The 17,191-nt window shown below is 38.8% G+C and overlaps 2 protein-coding genes across 6 annotated transcripts; both read right to left on the reverse strand.

Annotated features, from left to right (window-relative positions):
• Window positions 1-872: 872 nt before the first annotated feature.
• Window positions 873-5,661, reverse strand: LOC111781359 (aspartic proteinase-like protein 1). Of its 3 annotated transcripts, none has more exons than XM_023661901.1 (10): window positions 5,107-5,660; window positions 4,684-4,822; window positions 4,050-4,291; window positions 3,745-3,972; window positions 3,517-3,655; window positions 3,372-3,445; window positions 3,164-3,263; window positions 2,678-2,738; window positions 2,508-2,579; window positions 873-2,410 (listed from the first exon to the last, which is right to left on the reverse strand). In XM_023661901.1, exons 1-10 carry the CDS (start codon window positions 5,406-5,408, stop codon window positions 2,166-2,168), a joined length of 1,602 nt encoding a protein of 533 aa, XP_023517669.1. In that variant the 5' UTR covers window positions 5,409-5,660; the 3' UTR covers window positions 873-2,165. The 3 variants fall into 3 exon arrangements, with proteins under 3 accessions (XP_023517669.1, XP_023517671.1, XP_023517672.1); XM_023661903.1 differs by having other exon boundaries at window positions 4,050-4,334; window positions 5,107-5,248; XM_023661904.1 differs by having other exon boundaries at window positions 2,389-2,410; window positions 2,665-2,738; window positions 5,107-5,661.
• A 1,084-nt stretch (window positions 5,662-6,745) lies between these two features.
• LOC111781993 (protein CELLULOSE SYNTHASE INTERACTIVE 1-like) lies at window positions 6,746-16,233 on the reverse strand. Of its 3 annotated transcripts, none has more exons than XM_023662749.1 (8): window positions 16,050-16,233; window positions 15,286-15,442; window positions 14,700-14,773; window positions 11,505-14,559; window positions 8,765-11,309; window positions 8,046-8,500; window positions 7,359-7,475; window positions 6,746-7,261 (listed from the first exon to the last, which is right to left on the reverse strand). In XM_023662749.1, exons 3-8 carry the CDS (start codon window positions 14,762-14,764, stop codon window positions 7,124-7,126), a joined length of 6,375 nt encoding a protein of 2,124 aa, XP_023518517.1. In that variant the 5' UTR covers window positions 14,765-14,773; window positions 15,286-15,442; window positions 16,050-16,233; the 3' UTR covers window positions 6,746-7,123. The 3 variants fall into 3 exon arrangements, with proteins under 3 accessions (XP_023518517.1, XP_023518514.1, XP_023518515.1); XM_023662746.1 differs by having other exon boundaries at window positions 11,505-14,562; XM_023662747.1 differs by lacking the exon at window positions 16,050-16,233 and adding an exon at window positions 15,910-16,020 and having other exon boundaries at window positions 11,505-14,562.
• Window positions 16,234-17,191: the final 958 nt, after the last annotated feature.

Consider the following 17,191-nt stretch of genomic DNA (forward strand, 5'->3'; position numbering starts at 1 on the left):
GGCCGCCCTCCTTCCTTCATCATGTGCATGACCATCTCTCCACTTCTCTAATTTAGGGAGAAAAATTAAATTAATTACCTAATATTTCAAATAATTTAAAAAATAATTTGACCAATTAAATATTGATCATAGAGTTTAATAACTAAATTTATAATTTTAAAAAATAAAAATAATAAAAAAAAAATCATAGGAAAGACTAATATGATATATTTTTTAAAAAGACTAAAATAATTATTCATCAAAATAACTTGATAATAAAAGGCAATGGATGAGGGGTGGTTTGGCGTTTATGTAAAAGGATTAAAAAGCTGATTATTTTTGTATTAGTACAACAAAGTAAATGGGTTTGCCTAATTTCCACTTTCTATTTTGCCTCCAAAAACAACAAATTTAATAAAGTCACTCAATCAAACTAATCCAGAATAATCTTTATACTCATACGCGACTCTTTTAGTTATCATGACTGTACTAATGACTCTTTTAGTTATCATGACTGTACTAATGAATAATTCGGGCTCGCTTGAGAAGAAAAATAGAAATTGCTCAAAATCAATAAATATATAACATTTAATTTGAAAGTATGATGTTAGGTAAGTTTGGACAATAAAATCAAACATCATATGTATTGACTTAGCTTCACGTAGAATCAAAGAGGCAAACTGAAATTAGATTGGGCTAAAAGGCGCAAACGCTCACCTAGAGTTGAGTCAAGTTAAGTCGAGTTGATGTGTATGTCACGCACATTTAGGCATGCACCTCGTATTCTTATGGCCCGAAGCCCAAGAACCTTTTTCTAAGCCAATTCAGAAGAAGGGAAAGGAAACCCTCAAGTACTGTACAAGAGTGCAAACACCTTATTCTTCCTTAAAGGAAAGCAATAGAATTGAACTAATTTATTCCTTTCTAAAAGTTCATATTAATTTCACAAACTGGATCAAATTTAGGTACATAGAAAAACCAAAAGGAGATTGGAATGAAATAATTTAATGCGATTAATTTAGAGTAATAGTTCCTCCAAAAAGTAGGACATCAAATGGGACAGGACAAGGCCTTGCAAAGAAAAAAGAAACTCTGCCATCCCTATATAAAGAGTGGGACCTTAAATGTGAAGATAAGAATATTATTTCATGCAATCAATCCATTGGGACTAAAAAGCTTCAATAAATTCAAATAAATGGTTCCAATTTAATGCATAAATTAACCAGAGAAATAGAAAGAAGGAAGAAAAAGGTGGGTTCACACACAATCTGTCGTGTTGTACTTTTATTTTGAGGGGTTTGGTTTGGTTTGGTTGCTCAAAGGCCACTTTCTTTCTGATTTATTCTTTTCAATGGAACAACTTTTCCAAATGGAAAACCCAACTCTCCCTTCACTACCACCTCTCCAATACACAATTATTGCCTTACATTTAACCCTTCATTCCCATTTTTCATCTCTTTTATTCTTTTCACCCACTTCAAATGTACAACTTTATCCAACTTTGCTGCTACATTATAGCAGTCCCCCCTTTAAAGTTTTGGACATATACCACACATTATACTAACCGACACCGACAGAATAATTGTTCGTCGATGTCGTATAGTGGTTTTGTTAGTTCAAAAAATGAGGTGGAGGTGGGGTTGTAGAAGACCTCAATCCTTCAACCAGGATAAGATACTAGAGAACTATATTAAGTTCGGAGAAGATTGTGTTTGACAGGCTGAGCTGAAAGTTTAAGGTATCCCAACCAAATAGGCTATAAGGACATGAAAGTAAAAATAATATGCTTGGCCCTAAATTACGTAGACAATCATTGAGAATATTGTTTAGTATTGCACAAGAACATTCTCTGATGAGAAAACTCAAGATTATGAGATTTGATCTTGAGAATCTCATGTCATGACTAGCAATTTTTAAATTGCATAAACAAATAATAAAAGGTCAACTTAAGCAGTACAACTACGGTAATATATATTAGAAAAGAAAAACATATAGATAGAAGAATGTATAGATTCAGTCCCCCACTGAATGGCCTATATAGTGCCCAAAAAATACCAAAAAAAGAAGAAAAATGCCATTGATGCAACTTGCAAGGACACAGAAGATTTACATGTCCTTGCCGGGGGGAAGCTATAATGGGACGACCTTCATTTACATGTAAAACTTAGACACGCTCAGAATCTATATCACACGCAAGTAGAAACAAGGTAGAGTACCAGAAGAAGCAGGTGCAGCAATCTGACCGTATAAAAGCAGGATGGGATGAAGCGAGGGGTGGCAGCTGATGGTTTAGAAGGAGCCCTTCCAGCTACGGCAGGAGCCACCGCATGCCCCCCTGAAACACTCTGCTGTTCGTTGGCTGGTAATGGGTTTGGCGGCGTTTCTTTTGAAGGAGCAAGGGGCATTTTCTTTTCGTTACTGAGATCTTGACCTGTGATAAAAGGGGGAGAGTGATAGTGGTAAACCCAAAGAAGACTCATCTCCAAGAGACCAATTCAACTTAAAGTACTAGGAGCCAGAAATCTTACAGTTTGCACGTGACCAACTCAACTTAAGGTTTTCCCTATCAAATACCATCCTGTATCCAGTCATGTAATTTTCTGCACCAGACGGGGTTTTCAAGATTAGCACTTCCATTAGACGGTATACAACTTACTACGCATATAGCACAAATTATAAGCAGACATTGTGAGCTTACGTCCCAGTATCCCGATATCTCCATCAGTAGGTAGTATAGCAAAACAAAATCCAGCTAACCCCTGTATCCATAGTAATATTTTAGTGTCACAAGGTACTATTTCCTTGTACTACTTACTTGACTCGTGCAATAATGAAATTTCAAAATAGAAACATAAGCGATGCATAACATGTGATTTACTTGATAGTTAGAACTAGAAAGTAACTGGTAATCTGTATCAACGAAGAGGGAACACATTATCTTGATGGTTCAAACACATTCCTTCCTTCTTATATTGTTTTAGTTGTTCTTATTCTTCATTTCCTTGGGGGCTCTTTTTTCTTGGATATCAAGAAGGCATCAACTTAACTACTATGATTCAAAATTTGATGTTCAAGGATACTTTAATGCTAGTGGAATCTATTCAACTAATGGCTAATTATGATAATTCAAACAAGTCAAAACCTTTATTGGGAACAACAAATCTTAGAAGTAAACTTCGTCTACCTGATCGCCATAGATAGGAAAAACAGGATCATGAACTACAAAGCTATTGTTTAGTGGGAACAACAACGTCACAGACGGAACCTTTGGCATTGCATCTGCACTGTTGGAAAAAAAAAAAAAAAACTATAATATTAACATTACACATGCACAAAGTAGGGAGATACAAGGGGAAAAGGGTTTTAAAGGTTTTCCATCTCATTGATGTCACCTGATCTTATAGCAATACTTCCAAGGATAACCTTTGAAGGTGACGGTGCTTGTAGTGTTTAACCTTTTATCGAACTGTCAAAAGGAGAAATGGTTAAAGGACAAACGAACTATAAATACAAGGCTCATCTCCAGAAAGAACATACCTCCATCACAACATTTTCATATACTTCCTCAGGGAGATACGTAAACGAGGTTCCACTATCAATCAATGCTTTAAAACTTGTCTGCTCGAGACACGAATTCCCGATACAACATGCTTCCACTCCGACGATATAGGCTTCACTGAGGGGTTCGGGTACGAAAAAGACTTCAGCCAACAAATATAGCAAACCATGATCATAAACATGAAAATAATTGAGTATGGTAATTACTATTTCCCGTCTAACAACACAAATGAAGTCATTTGTTGACTAGCTGGTCCCTCGTCCCCAAAAAAGATTCTGCCAGATCCATCCTCGTTAAAACACAGTGAGAAAGAGTTCTGTACTAATCCTTCTTTAGCAAGGGAACTAAGAACAGAAATTTCTCCAAGCCCCAATCCAAAAAGACCATCTGGAGCCACTCCACTTAGATAACCGCCACTTTGTTTCATACCACATCTGTATTAGAGAGCAAGAAGGGCAATATAAATACAGCAAACAATTAGAGCTACAAATATATGATTAATGGGCCATACCCTAAAACGACCGGAGCCTGAATCGTACAATTAGATGAATTCTCACAACCGGATGAAAGATGCAATACATCCTGAATCAGTAATCCAGAACTTGAAGTATTTTCAGTTAAGTAGTCAATAACATAAGGACATGACTGCTTCGGACTTTGACAGCTTTGGCCTGAATCACACAAATTATGGCTGCAAGATATATGCTTGCTCGTGCTTGAACTGGATGGACGGTATTCATTGAGATCTTTATCCTGCATTATAAATGCCCCAAACATGAGGGAGGAGCAGGAGCACCTGCCAATCAATCATCGGAAATAAGTGCTAAACTTGCTGTCTTATTAAAAAGACTTCACAATCCGCTAACGCATTTACGCTAACAATGAGTTAGCCTCTTTAGGTGCCGAATACATAGTCTTCCATACCCATCTCCTCTTGAGGATTTTTTTTCCCCGTTGGAACCGACCATGCCTTCTTTTGACAAAAAAGCACGACAAATTTTTGAATTCCAGAACACAATTTGGCATGCATGACCTTCTCTCTAACGGAAACGAAAAGGCAATATGCTTGGCGATAAAGCATAGGTCGTGGATTAGAAGTAATTAATGCCTATGTAGAAAGAACAGATTCCGAAAAGCAGGCCTACCAGACTGCCATAGTAACTTGCAGACAAAGGAGCACATTGTATGCAATCACAAGGAACCCAAAGCAGATCACTCCCGGCATCCAATGCAACCAGAAATGAAACACTTGGCGTCCCGATGTCGATCCAGGCGTAATGCAACCTATAAGAGGTAAATAACAAATTGATTCATCAGGTGCATAAATCATACCACAAGACAAAATTTTCAGATAAAGGTGCCACTATGCAAAAGGCTATTAGTGAGGTGGGGATTTCTTATTTTATTTTAAGGGGGGGATGGGGATTACTCAAAGGAAAAAGGTTTGCAGATAAATCATGGTGTAAGAGGAAAAACAGACAGAAAAGGATATTCAAAACAGAAGAACAAAGTATTGCAAGAACAGGGTAGGCAAAAAAGAAAAAAGGAGAAGGTAGATTAGTGGTGACCAGCCAAAGTCATTCCCCAGTGCAATGGTTTTGCTGCCTTCAGACGGGAAAAGCAACTGAAACTGAGAGCCAAGCTTCATCTTCTGCCTCTGGAAGTCACCGCTCACAAGCTCCTGATAATACTCCATGCTCCCTTTCTCAGGCCACGAGACTCGTACACTCGTATTCGTACTCCTTGAAACCCTAAGCGCCTTCATCTCCTCAGAGAACCGGTGAAGTATTCTCGATGTAAACGCAATCGACATAGCCTGGTGAGCGGAAATCATCATCAGTAGGACCAAAACCAGATTCCGAAGCGACATTGCAACCAATCCTCAAAGGACGAACGAAGCAGCTCGAAGTCGAGATCTGGAGCTTCAGAAGAAACTGCCAACAATTCAGACCCTCAATTTCCGCCCGGGACCAAATGAGAAACAGAAACAGCAAGCTTTCGAGTTTACGGACGGCCAAAATATGGAGGAGAGATCACAGAAACCGACGAGTTCAGCAGGAAGTTAGGAAGAAGAAGAGTTGTGAAGTGTAAAGAAGAAGCAGACAGAGAGACTGAGATAAATAGAAGAGGGGGAAAGAAAAAGGATGGCGACGAGGATGACGGAGCGTGGGTGTATTCACGCGCGAAAAGGCGCGTGTTTTGTACTAATTCCTTTTCCCTGTGTGCGCGCCCGTAAGAAAGGTTGTCGTTTTCTTTTGCGCCGTTGGACACATTTCTTCTTGCTCTTTTATTATTTTTTTTATTTTTAAAATTTGTCTTCTTACATATATACATTATATATATATTAAATTAAATGCACACTGCTATTTTACTTTCGGATATTTGTTCTTTTCAAACTAAATAAATTACTTTTGAGTATGAATTAATATATATTTATCTTTAAAAATAAGATATAGATCGAGAAAACTTTATGATGTTAATATTTTAGATATCTTAATTGGACAAGAAGACTGTGATAGCATGAACAACAATATATAACAATATATATGTTCTGATTACACATTAATTTTGGTATATATCATGATCTGAATATTCAGATTTTAAAAATGACTAAACAACAACAAATTTATATATATAGTAAATCAAAATCAAAATCAAAAATAAAATTTAGAATCATTAATTAAAGAAAGCTAAAATCACTCATTAAATGTAATTTATGAGCAATATAAAAAAAACAATTAATTATTCTATATCCAATTTCAACGAAAAAATATTAAATAATAAAATACAATATGAAAGAACTTTTGATGAACTCATCGAAGGTGGTGGTCCTGTTAGGAATCAAGATTATGCTCTTATGACTTTGCTTTGGGGTTCCCTAATAGGTCTCATCTCAATGAAGGTAATACTACTTACTTATAGACCTATGATCTTCTATTAAATTAACCAATATGAGACTCGCTGCCAATAATCCTCCATAGATCCAAGAGATGAGCTTATCGGTCATTACAAATTCATATTTCAAACATATCCTCTAAACAGTACAACTGGAACGCACTCATTGTCATTCAGCTGCAGCACTTGACTTCAAAATAGAAACGACAGATTCTGAACTTAATTCATCATATCAATAAAGGAGCGATTCAATTTTTAAACATATGCTCTAAATAGTAACACAAATCACATCGAAAAAGCATTATTGTTTCGAAGTGAGGAATGAGGATTCCTATAATTCAAAAGAATAATGTTCAGAACACGTTTATTAGAGGTCCTATGTATCCATACACTGAATTTTCACACACTAAAAGGTTACATAATTAAATCATACATTACTTTTCCTCAAAAATTGACAAGCACTTGAAGAGCAAATCTTTTCATCCCAGAAAACTAGTGAAAGGAAATTTCCAGAGAGATTTCTTTTGACAAATTGCTATTTATATAAACTAAAAGAAAAACATGGAGAGTATACTATACTATATACACTATCATGATAAATACCCAAAATTGAAAATAAATTGAAAAAATCATTCCGGAAGGGAAGGGAAGGGAAGGGAAGGGCTGGTCTCCTACATGAGCAATGGTTGCTTACTTGTTAGACCACTGAAATTCTATTTCCAGATTTCGAGCACCACTTTTACTTTCAGGCAACAGTGTGTACTCGCCGGCAACCGCTCCCAACATTACAACTTTGTCGATTTGAATTGTTACTTTTCCAAAAGAACTCTGTTTTATTACACAGAGAAAACTAGTTGTAGAAACTTTCATATGAAAAGAAAAGAAAAGAAAAGAAAAGAGAAGAAGAAAGATTGAAGAGATTTACCTTCCCCATTTTGCTCTTGTTCTTGCAAGAAATATGAAGCTTTTGGCCTTTTGGTGGACTCTCAAAGGACCAAGCAAAACTCTCATCCCACTCTGGATTAGGACCAGTTGATACAACCTGAACAAGTTTCAAAGGGAGGTTACAGTTTAGCAATATGAGACAAAATGAGAAAATGATGCAAGAGAGAGAAGAGATGACAATATTGGTTATAATAGAATAAAATTAGGGGATGACACCACGATTATAATGTAGCATCCTCTATATTTTGACACTAAGATAGTGTGGAAGGCTTTTTCCCTAAATCTGTAAGTTAAGAATGTAGAAACTGCGTTGTCCCTGAATTGCAGTGACAAGTTTTAAGATACATTCTTATAAGCACTACAAATATTCCCTTGAAACCATTCTACTCGCAGTTTTAGAAGTGAGACATTGTGGAATTTCCTCTGTGAAATGTACAAAAAAAAGTATTCATACATGGTTAGACACGATGGTATAGATGATAAATGTGGGATGAAACCGTAAATGCAAAAAGAGAACGAAACCCATGTCGACAGAATATAGTTTCCAGTAATTAGTTGAGTATCGCAACTATCATTAGCAATATAAATATTTAGTTTGTCAGCAATATTTTTATTAGAAAAGTGCAAAAACTAGGAATGCAAAATATACAGGGATGGAGAACATTACCTTCGTTTGCCTGGGTGAAGTATTGCCAAGGGTGAGTTTGCAAAATAAGCTGGGGTTTCCTACTGACTGCTTCATATTGTTGCCACGTTTGATTATAACTAATAATGTTCCCGGCAAACACTGTAATAAAAACTCAGCCTTCTCCTGGAAACGAGGAGGGCCTGACTGAATTAAATACTGAAGCAAAGGGATGGCATCTGCAGCAGCAACAGACTGAGCTCTTGAAACTTCAGCTGGACAGGCTGACCAGGCTTGTCTCAAAAGAAATAGGGAGTCTAATGCAGCTTCTTGGGTTGCCTCAGTACCAGTCTTTAAGGATGTTACTAGATGAGGAATGCTTAGTGTAGCAGGCTCAGTAGCTCTCAGTCGTGGGAAGTTGCTAAAAAGAGAATTTAGGGCCTTCAGGTACTCCTCATTCACAGTTCCAGTGGCCCACAAGTCCTTTTCAATAGCAGCTGCAAGACCAAATTTTGTTAATGACACTATATCTTCCGAGGCAGGCAAAGCATCTAAGTCAAGAAAGCAATTCTATGAAGGCGAAAAAATTGTTCAGAAAGCTGTTGATTAATTATAGAATGCAATCTGGGAACATAAAAAGGGGAATACAACAATTCAACCATGTAGTAGACATGAGGAGTTGATATAACAAAACAAAGCCAACTCTATCAATGTCAATATGTATGTATGTAAGTGCATGTGAGGGGGTTGAGGGAAATTACCAGTGATAGCCCTAACTGTCTCACTGGAGGCGTATTCCTGGATGGTATGATTTGAGAAAAGGAGTTTAACAAACATTGCGGCCTGAACAGATGTTTCTAGATCACTGGACCCAATTAGGTCTAATACCACCTGAACACCACCAGCCTCTGCAACTGCTCTTTTGTTTGATCGACTGCACATAACAAGATTTTGCAGGGCACATATTGCTACCACTTTCATTTCTTCTGTTGGTTGATCTTCTAGTACATTGACCAAAGCACGGCAAGCTGAAACAGCATCCGCGCTTCTAGCAAGACCTTCATTCTGGAACAAATCACCAAGTGCCAAAGTTGCCAGCAACCTTGGTTGTTGAGCTTGAGTTTGAGGATCCAAGAGATACTGGGATAATGGTACAATTGCAGATTTAGTAACCTTGGTTTCTCTGATCTTCACATTATTAAGCAGTACTTCCAGTAGTCTAGCTGCAGTTTCCTCGCATTGATGGCTTCTCAGAAGTTCCAACAGTGCCTCAATTGCACCACTTTCTGCCATTGCTTCTGCACTAGTTGCATCATCACTATCTAGCACAAGTAAAGCATTCAGTGCACCAACCACCGTGCTTTCTGATCCAGAACGAAGCAACCTGACCAACACAGCAACTGGGACTTCCAGATAAAATTCGGAACTGAACTGTAGAATACTGGCTAAAACAGTGGCAGCAGATTCCCACAATGAATGAGGAAGTGAAGGATCAGCTTGCAAAATGACTTTGGACAACTCACTGACACCACCTTCTTTTGCTATTTCATTTGGCCACGTTAGTGCAATACCGACAAGAGCCTTGACAGCTCTCTGCTGCAATATTTGTATACCAGAACCAAGTTCTCGTATTAAAGGACCAATTACTTGCTGTGTAACTGAATCCTTCTGCAGATGTTCTTCCACAAGTAAATGCGATAGGAGCTCAGCTGCCAATTGTTGCACAGCTGGAGCTGGGGAATCAAGTAAAGGAATAAGGGGTTCAATAGCTTGGTGAGAGGTCAATGTATAGTCAGCACGACATTGAGGATGCTCTAAGATATTAACAAGAACCTGCAGTGCACTATGCTGTCCATCAGGTCCAAATTCTGGTCTTGTCAGCAATAGGAAAAGGGGTTCAACCACTTTTGCAGCAGATGGTCCTTTGGCAATGCTTGCATTATTAGTCAGTATACGAAGCAATTCGGCAAAGGCTGAACAAAGAAAATCAGGCGCTTCAAGGAGGATATCTAAAATGCTTTCAATTACTCCAGCTTTTACCATTTCCATTTTACAAGCAGGTCTATCTTTACCTAACTTCACAAGTGCTCTCGACACTGCTTCGTGAAGCATGTAATTTCTACCATAGAGGAGCCCTACAAGAGGAATAACAGCTCCATGTGCAGCAACTAGTTCTGCTAGTTGTTCATCATCAACAAGTTTGTCCAACGCACGGACAACTGATAGCTGAGCAGGACTAAACTCGGTCACAAGAAGTGAAACCAAAGGCTCAACACATCTTGCTGCAGCCATCGTAGATCTGATTCTTGTATTTCCAAATAGTACACAGCACAACTCAGCAGCATCTCCCTTCAAGTCCGTTGTACAATTTGATGAAAGAATCCTGCAAAGGACATCAACTGCATTCATTTCAACATCTGCAACTGCAAGGGCCCTTGAAGGGTTTTCACTTAATAAACGGACTAAGGCAGCAATGGCAGCATGTTGCTCTCTCTCCATGCCAGTACTGAGAATCTCAACTAAGGGCTGCACAGCTTGTCTGGAAGTTTCAGCATTCCTAATATGATCAGCAGAAAAGAGGCTCTCCAATGCTTTAGCAGCACTATACCTCGCACCCCTTCCACCTAAACGTAGAACAGCTACAAGCTGACTGACAGCACCAAATGCAGATTCATGCCTCCGAATCTCAGAACTGCTGAATAGAATTCCTAACAAATCAGTAGCAGCTTCCTCGGTTGCATCTTGTGGTCCAAGTGAAAGATATTTGGTCAATGCTTCCAAAGCCCCTGATTCTACCATTACAATCTTATTTGATGAGCAGTCTTTTGAAAGCTGGGTCAAAATCCCAAGGGCTAGAAAAGGTGCTCCTGGACGATCTGGAATTGGTTTGAGCAAATCAACAAGAGCTGGAATTGCCTTCCGAGAAGTAGCACCAGTCCTTATGTCATCTACCCTAAACAACCTCTCTAGAGCAACTTGCTCGGGATAACGAACCAGCATGAATTCCTCTGACAATTCAAGAAGATCATAAATATCAGCATCTGCACAGCCAAGTAAGGATATTAATCCCCCTGCTGCACCAGAGTTTGCAACCGACAGCAGGGTACCCCTGCTACCATTACAAACTAGACTAGCTATGGCCTGGGCTGCAAAATATCTATTTGCTGACTCCTCGGATTTCAGTAAATTTGCAATCACTGGTATAGATTTCATGGTTGCATGTGCTCGTATTATATCCCTGTCTTGAAACAGAATTGCAAGCAGTAGAGAAGATATCCATATGCTGCTGTCCTCTTTAAAGTCAATCTGTGTGAAAATTCAATAAGCAAAAGAACAGTAACATTAAATATGAATGAGAATCCAAAATGAGTAAACTACCAAACAAAGAACAATGAATCATGGAAAAAGTATGGGCGTTATCCACTTCAGAAATATCTAAAACCACCACAAGTTTTGAACACCATTTAGAAGCAGCAATGAAAGATGTAAGAAGTTAATCACCTGAGCATACTGTGAATAATAATTCGATATTCCATCTGTGAGAACTTCAACTACTCCAGCCTCCATGATCACAGTCTTACTTCTTTCGTCGTGACAGGCAAGAAGACAGAGTAGCCATATTGCTAGGTTCACACCATAAATAACAGCAGTAGCTTTATTGGATTCTGAACCATCAGTATTTTCTCTGGAAAGTCTATATATGCTAATAAATTCCATATCAGTATCACTCTGATTACCCGAAGTAGAGGACTGTGAAGAGCTTAGCATTGCAACAAGAGATTGAATGAGTAGACTACATGAATTTGATGCATTAAGATCTTCCAACAGTTTGTGGTGATTAACTTTAGCCGCACATATGAGAAGGGCAGTTCCTCCAATCTTGACCTTTATATTTGTGGAATTGATCACTCTCCTAGAAACAGAAGCTATGCATCCAGATGCAGTGATTACTTCTTCTCCTATAACACCAGGTTGATCCCGGCAAAGTCGTGCTAATACCTCAATAGCCTTGTCCTGTAGTGTAGGAGTTGAATCAGGAATGGATGCAACAATTGGGGAAATGCCTTGAGGGAATTCAGCTAAAACTGCCCATGCAGGTTTCATATGTCCGCTAACCCCTTCAGACCTAGATAAAATAGCAAGTGCATCTAATGCTTCAGATGTGGAAGCAGTCCTGGTGTCTGCAGATCCTAGAAATGAAACTAACGCGAGGACAGTTCCTGCACCATTCACACAGTCAGTGATGCTATGGTCAATTCTGCGACAACGAAGCAGGCGAGCAATTCCTGCCGCTGCATGTGTCTTTCCGAACATTGTGCCTTCACGCAAAACCCTAGTGGCAGGCAAAATAATTTCTTCAGTAACAGCCTTCTCAGAAACTTCATTATCAAGTAGAAGATTTGCCAGAGCGCATGTTGAAAGTTCTGCAACTTCCAGAACAACAGAGTTTGCAAGTGCAACTAAGGGAGACATAACATCTCTAGCAGCAGCAGCCACGTCTTTGTTCTCCTTGATTGAGAGAAATATTGCAGCAAGACAACGGGATGCCTCTACTAGAATATTTTCAGATTCAACTTTAAGTAGCTTTATGACTGATGAGAGAGTCTTAATAGCAATGCCACTTTCACGCAAGTCTTTCCGGATCTCAAAAATACCAGCTAGAGATGATGCAGATTTGGCCTGTGTCTCTTCTCTAGTAGAACTCAATATTTTAATCATTGTCTCAATCGCATCATTTGCAGCAGTACCTTCACGCACTATATCATTGAGGGGGACCACAGAAAGCATACTTCTAAGAGCATCCAAAACATAGACTTTAGATTCTGGTAAATCACTGGTTAATAATGCTGTGAGCTGACTGATAGTTGCTGTATCAGATTTATGAATCAAATGATTCAAAGTCTTAGCTGCAATTTCTTTCCCATTAGAGCTTCCATTCTTGAGCAACCACAGCAATGCAGGAACAGCATCAGCGCTTTCAACACATGCACGTATGTCTTCGCTGTGATTGCATAAATTTCTAAGAATTGTTGCAGAATCTTCTTTTGCCTTTGCAGAACCAGTCTCTAGAATTTGAACTAATGGAGGTATACCACCAGCAGCAGTTATAGCCCATTTGCTCTCATCATTTTCGTTGGATAAAAGACAAAGCAAAGAAACTGCACATTCCTGCTGCTGCTCTGATGAGAGTCCAAGGAGTGAAATCAACAACTGAATGCCCTCACGGCCTTGAAGGGCACGCCATAGACTACCTTCATTTTTGCAAAGAGTAAGAAGAGCTCTTACAAGCTCTTCCTGAACTTCATTGGTCGCCATTGTGATCAAACCAACTAGTAAACGTTTTGCATCAAAATTTGCAAGTTTGACTGCAAGTATAGCATTCCCGTACAAACTAGCTAATGCTTCTATGGTCCGTTCCTGCACAAGAAAGGATCCACGAGATTTGAACTGCTTTACTAAAGTCTGTTCAACATTGATAGGATCTGATGCTCTGGTGGATTCTTCTTCGCTATCATATATCATAAGAGCTGATGCTAAAGCCCCTAATGTATCAGCAGTTTGAGCAGCTGATGTGCATGCCTCAAGGCTTTGTCCAAGGCTTGAGATGACAAAAGATAATCCCCCCGAAATGTTTGCTAAAGCACACATAGCATTCTCCTGCAATGCCTGAGCATACTCACCCTGCATGAATTCTTTTGAGGGAGCTATTGTTGCATTTATCAAGGCAGGAATGCCATTTGAACTTGCTACCTCACGACGTGCTTCTTTGCATTGACCAGAAAGAGATTTAAGAGCACCTGCTGCTTCTGCTCTAACAGAAGCTTCATTGCCGGGGCCTATTAATTTGAGGAGTTTTTTTGTAGCCTCTGCAGCCAAAACCTTGGAACAAAAAGATGCATCTTCCATCATCACACGTGCAAGGAGAAAGCACACATTTGCTTGAGTATCTGGCTCTCCTGTTGCCAATAAATTCACTAGTATATCTACACCGCCAGCATTAATAGTTGCAGACCAAAATCCCTCAGTGCTGCTTGAGAGGTTCCTTAAAGCTCCAGTCAGTAAGCTAACAACATTTCCAGATTTCAGACCATTGCGTAGCTGCTCCCAGAGCACTGGAACAACTCCCTCAGTAGAAAATATTTTTGATCCAACATGATCCCTAGCACCACCTTGGGAAACAGCATAAATGGTCTTCGCAGCAGCAACTTGACTCTCTGACAAGCTTGATTTGAGGAGACCAAGCAATGGGGGGATGCATCCTCCAAGCAGAACTTTTACCCTTAATTCGTTTTCCTTACACAAGGAACCTAAAACAGTAGCAGCTTGTATTTTCACCCCATGGGATCCTGAGCGGAGAAGAGAAACTAGTACTGGAACTGCTTGAGAGTGAGATCCAACAGCACTGAATGCACTCTCACGTGTATCTATAAGTTCCAGCAATTGCTTCAAAGAAAATTCTTTCTCCTGCACAGGGGAGTTACTCTGCCGGAGCTGTTCAATGCATTGAGCAACATTGGCCAGCGTCCCATCTGGGTCTTCCATGCTATTGCGATCTCTGCTAGACATATGATCAAAATAAATGCATATAAGGATGCCTATAAATAAATGCATATTAGTTGTCCCCAGAATATGCATCTTTCAAACCTACGATGAACTTAAAGAAATAAATAAACAAACATTCAGCTTTAGTTTTACCTGGAGCCCATCTTCATAATAGCATGCGGAGTAGGAGGCTCTGAATCTTGAATTTTTCCATTCATATTTTTCTCCTACAATAATTGAACGTAGAAATGATTACTAGATACCGTGACGTGTCCCACAAAATAGAGATGATAGGCTTCTCATAAGCAAACATAGAACTTCCTCCAGCAGCTTATTGTATTTCCCCCAATACGTAAACAGGGGTAAATATCAAACCATTGTAAACAAGTTGAAGATGAGATCCCCAAGAAAACTGCAGTGATATGGCTAGCTTTGAAATTCAATAAACCAGTACGGCCATCCGTTGCCATTTCTAAGTTACATTATTAAGCTCAGATAGCCAAATAACTAAATAGGCGCAATTATGAGTTCAGAATCTGATTTCTTAATATGCTTCAGTATTAGACATGCTCACATTCAAAACAATGAAATAACCTTCTTCATAAGTGCTCAATGCAAAAATTGCCAATCGAAAAAATTAATTTACAAATCTACCTTCAGTTTATCATTAAAAACTGAGTTATATAATTGACTTGAAGAGAGATTCATGACAACATTTAAAATGGAGACCGCAATATACCAGATCATTAGTAGGATGACTGCTGCCGTTGCTGGCAGCTAGTCTCCAAGTCAGTGTCGCCGCCAGTTTCCCTTCCCTTTAAGATTGAATGAAGATGAAACAGAATCTCGGAAATCTTCAGATCTATGAAAAAAATGACTAAAAGATTAACAGCCTCCTGCAAAACAATCATGAAAAATCCATATTAGAGAGCACGATTACAATGTCGAATCCAAACATTTGATAACACCCAATCATTTCCACACAACTAACATGTAGATAACAAAACGAAGACAAACAGCAATGCTTGAAGTAGCGGTTCCAAGACTAATTGAACCAATTAAAGGTACGCAAGATTAATGTGCAATTATTTTCCATACCACGCCCCGACATATATAGAGAGTCTATACTCTACGGGCCACGCGATTCCGCTTTTCTCCAGTAAATCAAATTCCATTGACAATTAAAGAGGAAAATGAATTCAAATCAAGCAACTAAAACCCACAGGATATAGATTTACATAAACGCCAACCAACCAATTCGAATAGAAACGAAGCAGATCCAGCAACAAGGAATCAAAAGTCCAACTGATATACTATTCAGTCAAACCAGTATCTAATACACAACACACATGAATCAGATTACCAGATTACAATAGCAATCGCCTAATGAAGAAAAATCCGCCAATCGGAAACAGAGATTTCACTGAATTTACATCGTCGCCAATGCAGCCAGCTCAAATCCATTTCATCTACCGGATAAAGAATGAGAGAGAAAGGACGAACCTGAGAAGAGACTGGAACGGAGAAGCTCTTTGATACATTCACCAGTTTCTTACAAGAGACGCGAGCATAAAGAGAGAGTGAGAGAAGGCTGTGATCTTTTTCTTTCTGCTCTCTTTCTCTCTCTTCTTTTCTGCGCGAAGTATGAGAATTACGTCTTCGAATATACAGAGATTGGAATGGGAAACCAAGAAGGAGACGGCGACGAAGCTTAATCATTACGAGCTTTTTCCACAACCATACTCACTAATACACCACCGACAAGCCAAGCCGCCGGCTTCTCGGCTCGACTCGGCTTCACCTCCGTCGTCTTTATTTATTTATTTGTAAACTTTGTCAACGATTACTTTAATTATAATCATATAAAAGACAGGTATTATATTAAAAGACAGGTATTATATTAAAAGACAGGTATTGTGGACATTGTGGACAGTGAGATGCACCTAATGAAGCTCAAATAAATAATATAAAATTGACTTAATAATCCCTATACCCCCAACAAATTCATTTGGTAACAATCAACTACACTGCTATCGAATATTATCTTATTTACGTTTCTTGGCTTCCGTTCAAGGTTTTTAAAATGCGTCTGCTAAATAGAGGTTTTCATATCCTTGTAAAAAATGTTTCATTCCCTTTTCCAACCAATGTGAGATCTCTTAATCCACCATCATTCGGGACCTAGAATCCTCGATGACACTTGTTCCTCCCTCCAATCGATGTGAGTTCTCGCAATCTACCCTTTCGAGGGCTAGCGTCCTAGTTGACATACCGCTTATATTTAATTATTTGTCTAACATAGTAATTAAAGTCTTATTTATTATACTCGGTTGATTTAGGTGAATTTTTAGGATGAGTCAAAGATGTGGGCATTATTGATGAATAATGAGAAAATAGGGAGGCAGATGGTAATAATAAGAATGGAATTATGGGGAGAGTTTGTTGGTAGTGCCATTCATCGGAATGGAATGATTGGGACTGCAGCGGCGGCTATGAGCATGTTATGAACAATATTCTCTGGTAATTTTGGGTGACATTATTATGCAGTTTTGTATTTAGCTCAGCTGTCACCTCGCATGTTCCTTCTGTTCATTCTAAAACTCTCTCTCTACCCATGCCCATACCCATGTTCCATCCTCTAATAA

The sequence above is a fragment of the Cucurbita pepo genome, chromosome LG19 (assembly GCF_002806865.2).
Source record: "Cucurbita pepo subsp. pepo cultivar mu-cu-16 chromosome LG19, ASM280686v2, whole genome shotgun sequence".
NCBI classification, from domain to species: Eukaryota; Viridiplantae; Streptophyta; class Magnoliopsida; order Cucurbitales; family Cucurbitaceae; genus Cucurbita; species Cucurbita pepo.